Consider the following 12,581-nt stretch of genomic DNA (forward strand, 5'->3'; position numbering starts at 1 on the left):
TTTTCTGATTGGCCCTTCGTGTATTAGGAGCTGAAACACCTCCTCGCACATTATATCCTCCTGATACCAAATTGGAAAGGATTTAAAACGAAATTTGACTTCGAAATATTTTTGTGGGTGATGGGAAAAGACCTCCTCGACTATTATGTTCTCCTGGTAGCCAGACAACATTTTAAAAGAATTTTCTGATTGTCCCCTCGTGTATTAGGAGCTGAAACAACCCCTTGCACATTATAACCTCCTGATACCAAATTAGAAAATATTTAAAACGAAATTTGGATTCGAAATATTTTTGTAGGTGATGGGAAATGACCTCCTCGACTATTATGTTCTCCTGGTAGCCAGACAAAATTTTAAAAGAGTTTTCTGATTGTCCCGTCGTGTATTAGGAGCTTAAACACCTCCTCGCACATTATAACCTCCTGATACCAAATTGGAAAAGATTTAAAACGAAATTTGGCTTTGAAATATTTTTTGAAAACTGTTTCGAAGAATAACTTTTTGACAGTTTTCGAAAGCATCGTAAAATTAAATTACGTGTTATAAGATTTAAAATTTAAACATCTGGAAATTGTTTGCGTAGTACTTGTAAAAGTTTATCTCATGTTTTTCTCCAGTTGTATATAAGAAGCTTTATTATCGCAGGAAAAGGGGTATTTTTCCCCATTTTAATATACGAGTGTAACAGGAGTAAAATTATAACCTACTTCACGACATATCGTTTGAGTGTATTTCAAGTTATCTTTTATGGAACGAAGATTTCACTGTTTATGATAAGCCACTGATTGCTTTGGTGGGGTGTAATCGCAATAATTGGGGCCGTCAGATATCGGCGTCCTTGCTTCCTCCTGCCGCCTTGAAACCTTTTGATATCCAAACGGATATATTATAGTCGTGAGCAACGAAATTTCGTCTACCCAATGGGAACGCGGAGATACGTACCTACTCATCCTGGTACGAAGCGACCTCTTCTGGAAAATCGCGCCCGCTTCTCGCCACAACATGTTTTTACTGGGTTGCTTGCGGGAAGTCGTTTGGCGGCCCCAAAAACTTCAGCAATCTACCCGCGTATCTAATTAGCAAAAAAACATGTTAATTAGGAAAAATCTGCGGTCGGCCGGGCAGGAAGCTTGATTGTCGGTGGGAATATTGATTTCTCCCGTTGCCAACAATCGTCCAGAACGGGGAAATTAGTGAAAATGTGGCAAAACTCCGCGCTGTTGTTGGGCGTAATTTTCGCCGCCGCTTGGGGTAAGTTCTTCGGATGAAGGTTCGGCCACCGGTTAAGACGATTTTAAGGTGCGGAGTCGGAACTGGACATTGTTTTACGTCAGGGATCCGAAACAAGAGACGCGCCTTCTCGGCTGGACGTAGACGAGGGGACTTACTTTACACTTAAGTGTATGTTAGCACCGCCCCTTTCGGATGGTGACCCCGTGTGGAAGGCCGTTGGAAACGTCGTCCGTACTGAGAGCGATGAGTTGGCATTTCACCCTGTTCGTCTGGAAGACAGGGGAGAGTACTTGTGCCTGGACCGAAAGGGCAATAGGTACAAAAGTGTCATGATTAACGTAGCCCCTAGGAATAGTGTAGAAGGTTAGTACCTGGCGGAGTGGATAGGTACTCAGGGTCGATTTGCAGATCTATCCCCTCCACTCAGAAAACTGTACGAAGAAGTGCGAAAAATTGCAAAAGAGGAAAAGCTAAGTAAGTTCATTTCGCTAAAAATGCATCCTTTTGCCATCTTCCCTTTGGGATCATCTTATCACTAATTTATAGATTACGAATCCCCTGATTTAGACAGCCCCCTCCCCCGCTAATCCTTCAGTTCTCAAGATCATCTCATTAATGTTCCATCCCAACTGCTTCTCTTTGACACTGTTTCCAGATTCTCGAAAAACCTTGAGAAAACTGGTTTATTTTTTTCCAGATTTGATTGGTGTAACCATTCCACGCGAAGAAGATTACCTCAATGACGAAGGTTATGCAGAAAAGCCGTACCGTGCACAAACACAAAAAATAGATACAGAGGTATTTTCAGGAGGCGAGGAAAAAACCACTAGCGTCAAAGGGACAACAACTCAAAGTGAAGTTGAAGTAGAAGGTAACGCACGTGTAAAAAACAGTTAGCTGCATTTTCACCTTCTTTCTTTTAGAAAAATTGACTGTGGCCCCTTTAGTTGAAGAAGGGGCAAATGAACGTGGTAAGTGCCATTTTAATTGCAATAACGCACCATCTTGTTTCCAGTCGCCACTTTAATTGCGATATTATTTAGAACTTAAGATGCTAAGCTTGGGTAAACTAACTCAAAAAACTACTGTGAATATGTTGCACTATTTTTTTGAATTTTTTGAGTAGCTTTTGTTTCTTTTTAAAAACTTCGGTACACCTGCCAGAATTTTTGAGGTTTTCTAATTCTCCTTTATAGTTCTTTCTGCCTCAGAAGTTTTGTTATGATCCCACGCAATTTAATAATTTTTTTGAATTTTTGATTTTCTAACAGTATCAAGTGCTTCTACATTCTCTCAGTTTCTGAATCTGCAGTTTTTTTGACTTTTCTTAAATTTTCGTTAATTTTTTCATTCTTTCCAATTTCATATTTTGTGTACACCTGCTGTGGCAGTTATGCTCCCCTCCAGGATGCTAACTAGATGTTAGAAACCATTTTTTTTCGAAAAAAAATTCAAAGAGCTGTAACTTTTGAACTAGTAGCCCAATCTTGGAACTGTTTGAAATTATGGACTCTGCAGGCCACATTCTATAAGAAAATTTTTTTTCCGGATCGATCTGAGACAATTTTTTCTTAGGGGCTCAAAAAAAGGCAGTGTATAACCTTGCTTTTTTACCAAAAATCGACTGCACCAAATTTTCTCGGGAAAACACTTTTTCTTATTAATTTTGGTGCGTAGAATCCAAAACAATTCGTACTTTTTCGATCAGACTTCTCAATCAAAAGTTATAGACTAGAAACCAATTTCGAAAAAAAATTCAAAGGGCTGTAACTTTTGAACTAGTACCCCAATCTTGGAACTGTTTGAAATTATGGATTCTACAGGCCACATTCTATAAGAAAATTTTTTTTCCGGGTCGATCTGAGACAATTTTTTCTTCGGGGCTCAAAAAAAGGCAGTGTATAACCTTCCTTTTTTACCAAAAATCGACTACACCAAAATTTCTCGGGAAAACACTTTTTCTTATTAATTTTGGTGCGTAGAATCCAAAACAATTCGTACTTTTTCGATCAGACTTCTCAATCAAAAGTTATAGACTAGAAACCAATTTCGAAAAAAATTCAAAGGGCTGTAACTTTTGAACTAGTAGCCCAATCTTGGAACTGTTTGAAATTATGGATTCTACAGGCCACATTCTATAAGAAAATTTTTTTTCCGGGTCGATCTGAGACAATTTTTTTTCGGGGCTCAAAAAAAGGCAGTGTATAACCTTCCATTTTTACCAAAAATCGACTGCACCAAAATTTCTCGGGAAAACACTTTTTGATATTAATTTTGGTGCGTAGAATCCAAATCAATTCGTACTTTTTCCAAATGTTATAGACTAGTGTTACATACAACTTTTTCGGTTTTTTTGACGGTCACTGAGTGACATGAATTCCAAATGAAAACACTGTGGTGCAAATAGCTGATGAAGATAAGGGCCATAAGGAAAATAAAAAAGAATTGAAGGTACTGGTGTAAATAACACTCCCTCCTCATTTCAGACTCAACCACTACCACCAAAACGGAAGAGTACGTTGAAGACTTGTATGAGGACTACGAGTTTGATGACAACCCAAACCAAGGGGAGGAGGTGACCGCTAAAGATAAATCATATGCAAATGGTGAGCATTTCTTTCTATTTCTTCCCATTACGCCCCTTTTCTTGCAGCCGCCAACTTCATGTACACCGTCGACAAAAATCCAAGTGACGAAAACGTCTTTTTTGATCACCACGAGCCGAACATGCTCTTCAATCGCTTTGGAGGTAATCATCTGACCTGTATCACCCCCCTCTTTCATTTGTAAGCCGCAGGGGAACCCATAGGACGCATTCCCATCGGTTTGAATGACATCTACGCCGACTATATGGATAATCGAGATTCCATCCCGAAGGAGCAAGGTAAGCCGTCATACTGGAAGATCTTAGACTAATCGAAACCTTTAGAAACAGTGATAGTGACCGAACCCCCCTTGGAGATAGGTAAGTTTATATAAAAAAACGGGGACGAGTGTAATTTCACATTGTCAGAATCTAAGACCTCGCGCAAGGACTGGGTCGCCATTAACCTGAATGATCTTAGGAGGCCCTCCCATGGTGAGTAACCCACTTTCCCACTAGTAACTAAATGTTGCTTTTAGAAAAAGACAAAGAGATTTCCACCAAACCACCTGAACATGCCACGAGTGAGTATCCAATTAACACCAATTTGTTTTGAATCGGCTTCGTTGCAGAATCCGCTACGCCTACCGAAGCTACCACTGTGCAATCTATGGGTAAGTGCCCCCTGTAGCGTTACCATTTTCTGTCAATTCGGTCATTTTTTTAGAGTCGACTGTCGATAAAATAAACCGGGAAGGTAAGTTTCCAAGAGTTTACGCCGCACTTGTTATTACCTCCTCTTTCAGTGCACGATATGATGCTATTTAAGTACATTGTGTATGGTAAGCGACGCATTTTCTTAAGCTTTGGAAGTCAAAGGTCTTTTAGCGCTGCTCCTAATCCTCGTGATACTCCTGCTCGCGTTCATTATCAGAATATGGCACTTGCTGGAGTACAAACCTTCGAATGATTTCCCACCGCCAGCGACACAGTATGTTAAGCTGCCCCAGCCTGTGACTCTTCCAACAGTAGAAGATGGTACAGAGTCGCTACTGCCCTAGTTGCCTTTTTTCGCTGAGTGCAGAGGAGCAGGTGAACCGGAGAGTGTCACTGTTGAATATGCAAAGCCGCGTTATAAATTATTTTAATAAATAAACTTCCATTTTTGATAGTCCTTGGTTTCCAGAGCCTGTCGAAACGAAAACGAAGCAAAAATCACCGTGTTTCACTCACAAGAAGCCATTTTGTGGGCGGTAGTCAATGAAGTAGGATGGTAGGGATCCTGACAGGGAGATTTTTAGGATGCATTCGGTCTTGGGCAACGATATAGTCAATGCGTTGTATCGGTTATTGGTTTTTTACTTCGAGCACTAATGCCAGATTAGTTCGGGTTTTGGATTACCAGAACAAACAGTGTGTAATAAAAAAAACTCGTAAAGTAATGAACGGTTAACGTCGAGTAAATCGTATTTCGTAGGGAGATTAAAACAGCCGTGCGCGGTCGAGGAGAAACTAATTAAGCGCGCCATTTTTCAGAGCTTTTCAGACACTCTGCTCTGCTCTGGAGATGGACTGAGAAGACTTCGAACGCTTTGGAAAGTATTTATTAGTAGAAATAGGCTTAACGTTTCTACCACTCTCTAGAAATTTTTGTTTCTTCATAGCCTTTGCAGAAGATTCCTTGGGCGTTTCTACTTTGCACAGTTTTCGGGAGTTACTTGAACCGAGCAAAGTGTAGATAGACCCGAAAGCACTGCGAAGACGCGCCTAGAACGATTGTGAAACTCTCAAGGGCGCTCTGTAAAGTTCCTGAAACTTAAAAAAAGATTTAGAACGCAATGAAAATTTAATATTACAATCGTTAGAAAGCTTCCCGTGTAAGAATAAGTCTTTTCCCGGTCGATTTAAGCAAATTCATTTTTTCGACCCAATTTGTAGGCAAGACTATAACCTTTGCTTTTCGCCAGAAATCGACTACTCCATTCAAACGTGACTTAGCCTTAGCCAGAAATATCCAGAAAGCTGTCTAGAGCTCTAAATTGTGCCTCAAGTCCATGCCTCCAAGTCTTGGCCCCACCGAAGGTTGCTAGTCTCCCGCAAGGTCCATCCTTTTCAAACGTTTATGGACCCTTTACAGGGGTCCGTTAACTTGGCCCCCCCACTGAGAGATTTCATAGTCGTATTATTTTGAAATGGATGCGCTCGTTATGCGCTCATATGCGCCACCGATAATAACTCTTGCGCCATTATCGTTTTTTAGAAATCCGAAAAAACATTTGGGGGGGGGCCAAGTGAACGTAGCCCCCCTCCAGTACGTATTTTGTCCCTTGTAACTAGGTCACCTGATACATTTGGGTATGCGCTCAATTGCGCCACTTGAATTAAAGCTAGCTCCATTACGGTTAAGCCATAAAACATTTTTAAAAAGTGGAGGGTCTAACTTAGCGTTTTCAAAAGTTATTTCCGGAGGTGTGTCCATTTTGAAAATATTTTACATCGATTCGGCCTTCGGAGTAACTCTTAAATACAAATTTTTAAAAACCTAACTATTTTACTTTCCCAAAATCGTTTAACTAAAGCTTCCAAAAAAACACCCTGTATAGTGTTTTTGAAACACTATAATGGCGCCAAGATTTTTGCTTACGGCGCATTTTAGCGCATGATGAAAGGTACGATGTAGTAGAAAAAACATGTTAAAAAACGTAACTTTTGAAAACGTTAAGTTAGCCCCCCCCCTTTTTAAAAATTTTTTATGGCTTAACCGTAATGGCGCTAGCTTTAATTCAAGTGGCGCAATTGAGCTCATAACCAGATGTATCAAGGGGCACAAATACCGGTAGCAAAATGCGTTATGGGGGATTCCGTTCACTTGGCACCCCCAAATATATTTAAGGATAACAAAAAAACAATAATGGCGCAAAGATATCTTTTTACGGCGCATTTCAGCGCATACCTGAGAGTACAATTTCGTATGAAAAGATGTTAAAAAAAAGTAACTTTTAAAAACGTTAAGTTGGCCCCCCCCCCCACTTTTTGAAAATTTGTCACGGCTTAACCGTAATGGCGCTAGCTTTAATTCAAGTGGCGCAATTGAGCGCATAACCAAATGTATCAGGTGACCTAGTTACAAGGGACAAAATACGTACTGGGGGGAGCTACGTTCACTTGCCCCCCTCCCAAATGTTTTTTCGGATTTCTAAAAAACGATAATGGCGCAAGAGTTATTATCGGTGGCGCATATGAGCGCATAACGAGCGCATTCATTTCAAAATAATACGACTATGAAATCTCTCAGTGGGGGGGGAGCCAAGTTAACAGCTCCAGAGGTTCGCTAGCTTTAAGAAAGGCTCACAATTCTTTGGAAAAGTTCCTAAAGTCTACCCAACGGACTTAGCCTTAGACACTTTAAACTCTGCTCAAGCTTTAGAAGTGCTTCCTGGAGCATGGAGTAATTTATAACAGTTTTAAGCTGTTCCAGAGCTTCGTAGGTTCTTCTCTTCTTTGTGGTGGTAGAGCGTTGGGTTATAAATCCGGAGGTCGGGAGTTCGAATCTGGTTTGAGGTGAATTTTTCATCTGTGACAGAGATGGGAATTACCCAAGGAATTACCTCACACTACAGCTGTGACTGTATTAGGCGTCAGGCGAAAACTTATAATCCGCCATATTGGAGCTAAAAAATTGTTTGATTGTATGATCAATATACATTGTCATGTCAAATTATGATAAATGTCAGTTTTATTTAAAGATTCTCGTTCAAAACTAACGGCGCAGAGATGATAGTTTAAAACTTTGACATTTCAGTGTGTTCTGTCACTTCTTCTACCTCGTCGCGTGTTTCGAGGGAGCCTGTCTTGGGGTACAGAACAAAATCACACCTATAATATACTTTTACATGAATGCAAAAATAAATACTTAATAAAATAATATACAGGCATACCCACAAACATGATTCAATAACGGTACTCAAACAGAAACTTGGAGCACGCCAAAACGTAAATAATAAGAAATTGTGCATGAAATTCAAACATTAACGGTTAGTACGAGACGGAATAAAATGACCACCTTTTCAAACAGAGCAAATAAAATAAACATTGAGAAAAATCCGCCATTACTCGAGACCTCGGATCGGGATCCAGTTACCAGTTGCTTTCTGGCGAGATTCGTCGTGAAAAATCCCCATGTTCGGCAGCTGCGCAGAACGATTGTTGTATATACAGAGTGTTTCGCATCTTTCCCATCGTACCAATTGTTTCTGATGTAGTATATCTCAGGTGAAGTCAGTCAGTTTGTAAAATTCCTATTAGGGTGCACTGTTGCAAACAGGGCCATAAAGCCACTAGATATAGAAAGTACCGCAATCATCCGCCATTTTTGGGCAAATTTGCTGCCAACTTAAAAAAATTGACAAATAAATTCTGAATAGCTGTAATTTTTTATAACCTAACTTCATAGTACTGTCATGTTGTATACAGATATCTCCAAACAGGTGGCACAATCCTTAACATTAAAGTTACTAGAATCTGGTAACTTCCGCCATTTTTGGGAAAAATCATGCGTTCTCTCTCTAACACACGAGCCGAATGTGACTTTACACGGCCACTGTTTTTCCAAAGTTCGTTTCGTACGTACTGCTACAGTAGGGAAATTTTTTTATTTAACGGCATCGAAAGGGCAATCCTATTCCAATATTTCCAAAAATTACGTTCTTTCTGCATTCTGCCACACGAGACTACAGAAATTTGTCGAATCTATTCGTCGTAACCACCTGGGTTTATCAAACCATGTTATTGATAGTAACTTCGATACGGAAACTAATTTCCTCCATGACTCAGAAATGACTTTTCTTGACAATGAGCTTTGGTCGCATTGTGATAAAGATCTCCTAGTAACAATTTTAATTAAAAAATAAGCAGTACCATACAAAAACCATTTTGATTAATCATTTTTTGGATATGGATTTCTCATTCTTAATCCTACTTCTGATGATTAAACTTTTAAATTGAGTACACCAAAAACCTTCCCTTGAAAAATACGACCACACCCTTTATACATTTTTATTGATAGGAATCGAGATAAAGCCTTTTGATACAGTTGTGAACCAAAATGAAAAGCAGAAAACCACGAATACGGAAATAGCGAAAACCGCAATCTATTCCCACGTGGTACATTACTATTATTATTATCACTAAACCGCACTATTGGCGTTCCCCTGGAATTACAAAACCTTTTGTGCAATACAAATACCAAACCTTTTAAGAATCTAGTTTCTTTAACATTACCATGGATATATTGAAAAACATTAGAACAGAATCATATATTAATTATTAAAGAATTCCGCTACACTAACTTCTACAGTCGATAACGCACTCAAGCAAAATGTTTCACCAAGAAGGTGACGAGCAAGTTACAGGTGACCAAGATGAAAAAGTTGCCTGAAAGAGAAATATGAGTCTGGGTCTCACAGGGCACCGAAAGACTCACTTAGGCTTGAGGATGACGCGCCGCCTTCTGTCACTGGATCATGGGGTATCGGCTCACCCCCAGATGGCTCACCTATAGAACACGACTTGGATTTCTGTTTAGCTTAAGAACGTTGAAGCTTACCTGAGTCGGCACCAGCGCCATTGTATCTAGGAGCTAAAGGTGGGGGCGAAGTCTCCGCTTTTTGGCCTTAAAATGAAATCCGTCTGTGATCAATTGGCGAAAGTACGGACTTACCGGCTTCCGCTGGAGCATGTTCCTCGACATGTGTAGCATTGGGATGTTCGGTTGGCTCATCTGCTGCAAATTAGATCTAATTATTCACTTATACAATCATAATACGCATACCGAATGCCAGGACAAACGCAAAAATGCTCAAAAGTATGAAGGATCGTAGGGACATTTTCGCTTGTACGCGCCGTGCAGCCTATGGTACAATTAACTTGCTTCTGCGATTAATAGAACTAATTAAGTTGCACAAATAAAGTCGTTATCGAACGACTTCCGTTACAGATTTTGAGATACTATACATTAAATGGAGATTGTGGTTTTTTAACACATTGCCCGATTAATGGGTTTTAAGGTCAAAATTTTTCTGTATCCCAATGGATTTTTTTATACAAATTAAGTCCAAGTAACACTCAAAAAATGAAATACTTTCCAAGCAAATTGGAAGAAAGTTTGGACAAACTCTGGCAAGCTATCGAGCACCATCCCAGGTCACTAAGATCTTTGCAAATATGTTTCCAGCATTGAAGCTACCCTTCAGAGATATTTCGGTGTCTTCAAACCCTTTTGGTAACGTTCCATGTCCGTTCTAGATCTATCAAAGTCCTCTCCAGGGAGATTTACCTCTCATAAAACCCTGAGATCTTTCGCATGTCCGGAACGATCTACAATACTCCCAAAAGCTCTGCACGGGGCTTATAGGGAATCGGATTTATGGCTAAAAGCATTGGGTTATAAATCCGAAGGTCGGTGTTCGAATGGGTTGAGGTGAATTTTTCATCTGTGGCGGAGATGGAAATTACCTTAGGCCAAGCACCCTGACACCGAATTAGCCTGCAGTTTTCCCTAATTCGTAAGCCGGACCATCACACCTCTAGTCACTTGTAATTGATCCTTTGAAAAAGATGTCAATGGAAGACGCTAGGAAACCCTGAAAAGCTGTCGAGCACCATCTCAAGTCACTTGAGATCTTTGAAAGATGTCTCTAGCATTGAAGCTACCTTTCAGAGATATTTTGGTCCCTCCAAACCCTTGTGGGAGTGTTCCATGTCCGTTCCAGATCTATCAAAGTCCTTTCCAGGAAGTTTTACCTCTCATAAAACCCTGAGAACTTTCGCATGTCCGGAACGATCTACAATACTCCCAAAAGCTCTGAACGGGGCTTATAGGGAATACTAAAAACTCAATGGAAAACGCTAGGAAACCCTGAAAAGCTGTCGAGCACCATCACAAGTCACTTGAGATCTTTGAAAAGATGTCTCTAGCATTGAAGCTACCTTTCAGAGATATTTTGGTCCCTCCAAACCCTTATGGGAGTGTTCCATGTCCGTTCTAGTTCTATCAAAGTCCTCTCCAGGATGTTTTACGTCTCATAAAACCCTGAGAACTTTCGCATGTCTGGAACGATCTACAATACTCCCAAAAGCTCTGAACGGGGCTTATAGGGAATACTAAAAACTCAATGGAAAACGCTAGGAAACCCTGAAAAGCTGTCGAGCACCACCTCAAGTCACTTGAGATCTTTGAAAGATGTCTCTAGCATTGAAGCTACCTTTCAGAGATATTTTGGTCCCTCCAAACCCTTGTGGGAGTGTTCCATGTCCGTTCTAGATCTATCAAAGTCTTCTCCAGGAAGTTTTACCTCTCATAAAACCCTGAGAACTTTCGCATGTCTGGAACGATCTACAATACTCCCAAAAGCTCTGAACGGGGCTTATAGGGAATACTAAAAAGTCAATGGAAGACGCTAGGAAACCCAGAAAAGCTGTCGAGCACCATCCCAAGCCACTTGAGATCTTTGAAAAGATGTCTCTAGCATTGAAGCTACTTTCAGAGATATTTTGGTCCCTCCAAACCCTTGTGGGAGTGTTCCATGTCCGTTCTAGATCTATCAAAGTCTTCTCCAGGAAGTTTTACCTCTCATAAAACCCTGAGAACTTTCGCATGTCTGGAACGATCTACAGTACTCCCAAAAGCTCTGAACGGGGCCTATAGGGAATACTAAAAAGTCAATGGAAGACGCTAGGAAACTCTGAAAAGCTGTCGAGCACCATCCCAAGTCACTTGAAATCTTTGAAAAGATGTCTCTAGCATTGAAGCTACCTTTCAGAGATATTTTGGTCCCTCCAAACCCTTGTGGGAGTGTTCCATGTCCGTTCTAGATCTATCAAAGTCTTCTCCAGGAAGTTTTACCTCTCATAAAACCCTGAGAACTTTCGCATGTCTGGAACGATCTACAATACTCCCAAAAGCTCTGAACGGGGCTTATAGGGAATACTAAAAACTCAATGGAAAACGCTAGGAAACCCTGAAAAGCTGTCGAGCACCATCCCAAGTCACTTGAGATTTTTGTCTCCAGCATCGAAGCTACCTATGAACCTGGCACAACATGTAATATTTAAAAAAATGGAGCATTTAATTCGGGGATAGGGCACTTAATTAGCACCTAATTAGCACCTAATTATGCAATATGTTTGATTGTGTGAGAATCGAATCCGGGCCGCCCGCCTGGCAGGCGAGCATTTACCACTGAACCACCGATGCTTATTTAACGTTTACAATGCACTCGATAAAATGGAAAAATGGCGATATCAAACTCAATTAACCGGTTTAATTAATTAATATGTAATAAGCGTTCTCAATTAACTATTTGATTGCAAATTAGGCCATGGTAAAAAGACGATTTTAACCTCGCGAGGCAAAAGGACAGTTAAATTAAAAGGACCTTTGCCACGCCGATCCTTGAAAGCGCTTGTGCAATCAGTTTGGTATGGGTAACAGCTATCATGAAAAAAGAAAAACCCCCACCCAGTACAAAATAGGGACTGTTTTTCGGGATCACGCCGATGGGATTCCGTATCACCTCCAAAGTTTGGCGTGATCCAGATAACAAATTTCTCGGATTCTTTGCAAAATAAGTGGAACGTGATAAGATACATAATTACGTAGTTTTTATATGAAAACATGTGACGTGGGTGCTGTTTTTATCGGTTTTATAAACAAATTTACGCTTAGAGATAAATGGGCCCAGCTTGTATTTAGGATTTTTGGATA

At 40.3% G+C, this 12,581-nt stretch overlaps 2 protein-coding genes across 3 annotated transcripts; one reads left to right on the top strand and one right to left on the bottom strand.

Moving 5' to 3' along the window:
- The first annotated feature begins 1,143 nt into the window (after window positions 1–1,143).
- On the top strand, window positions 1,144–4,984 carry LOC116181022. The gene is made up of 15 exons (XM_031501245.1): window positions 1,144–1,251; window positions 1,300–1,596; window positions 1,642–1,707; window positions 1,931–2,104; window positions 2,157–2,204; window positions 3,720–3,839; window positions 3,887–3,982; window positions 4,031–4,117; window positions 4,163–4,198; window positions 4,247–4,312; window positions 4,357–4,401; window positions 4,450–4,491; window positions 4,545–4,574; window positions 4,624–4,659; window positions 4,706–4,984. The coding sequence occupies exons 1-15, from the start codon at window positions 1,200–1,202 to the stop codon at window positions 4,876–4,878; spliced, it is 1,368 nt and encodes a 455-aa protein (XP_031357105.1). The 5' UTR covers window positions 1,144–1,199; the 3' UTR covers window positions 4,879–4,984.
- Window positions 4,985–9,117: 4,133 nt separating this feature from the next.
- On the bottom strand, window positions 9,118–9,761 carry LOC116181039. 2 transcript variants are annotated; one of them, XM_031501266.1, is made up of 5 exons: window positions 9,648–9,761; window positions 9,537–9,599; window positions 9,423–9,488; window positions 9,300–9,371; window positions 9,118–9,250 (listed from the first exon to the last, which is right to left on the bottom strand). In XM_031501266.1, exons 1-5 carry the CDS (start codon window positions 9,700–9,702, stop codon window positions 9,186–9,188), a joined length of 321 nt encoding a protein of 106 aa, XP_031357126.1. In that variant the 5' UTR covers window positions 9,703–9,761; the 3' UTR covers window positions 9,118–9,185. The 2 variants fall into 2 exon arrangements, with proteins under 2 accessions (XP_031357126.1, XP_031357127.1); XM_031501267.1 differs by having other exon boundaries at window positions 9,537–9,596; window positions 9,648–9,756.
- Window positions 9,762–12,581: the final 2,820 nt, after the last annotated feature.

Source organism: Photinus pyralis, unplaced genomic scaffold (genome assembly GCF_008802855.1).
Source record: "Photinus pyralis isolate 1611_PpyrPB1 unplaced genomic scaffold, Ppyr1.3 Ppyr1.4_LG9, whole genome shotgun sequence".
In the NCBI taxonomy this organism is placed as follows: Eukaryota; Metazoa; Arthropoda; class Insecta; order Coleoptera; family Lampyridae; genus Photinus; species Photinus pyralis.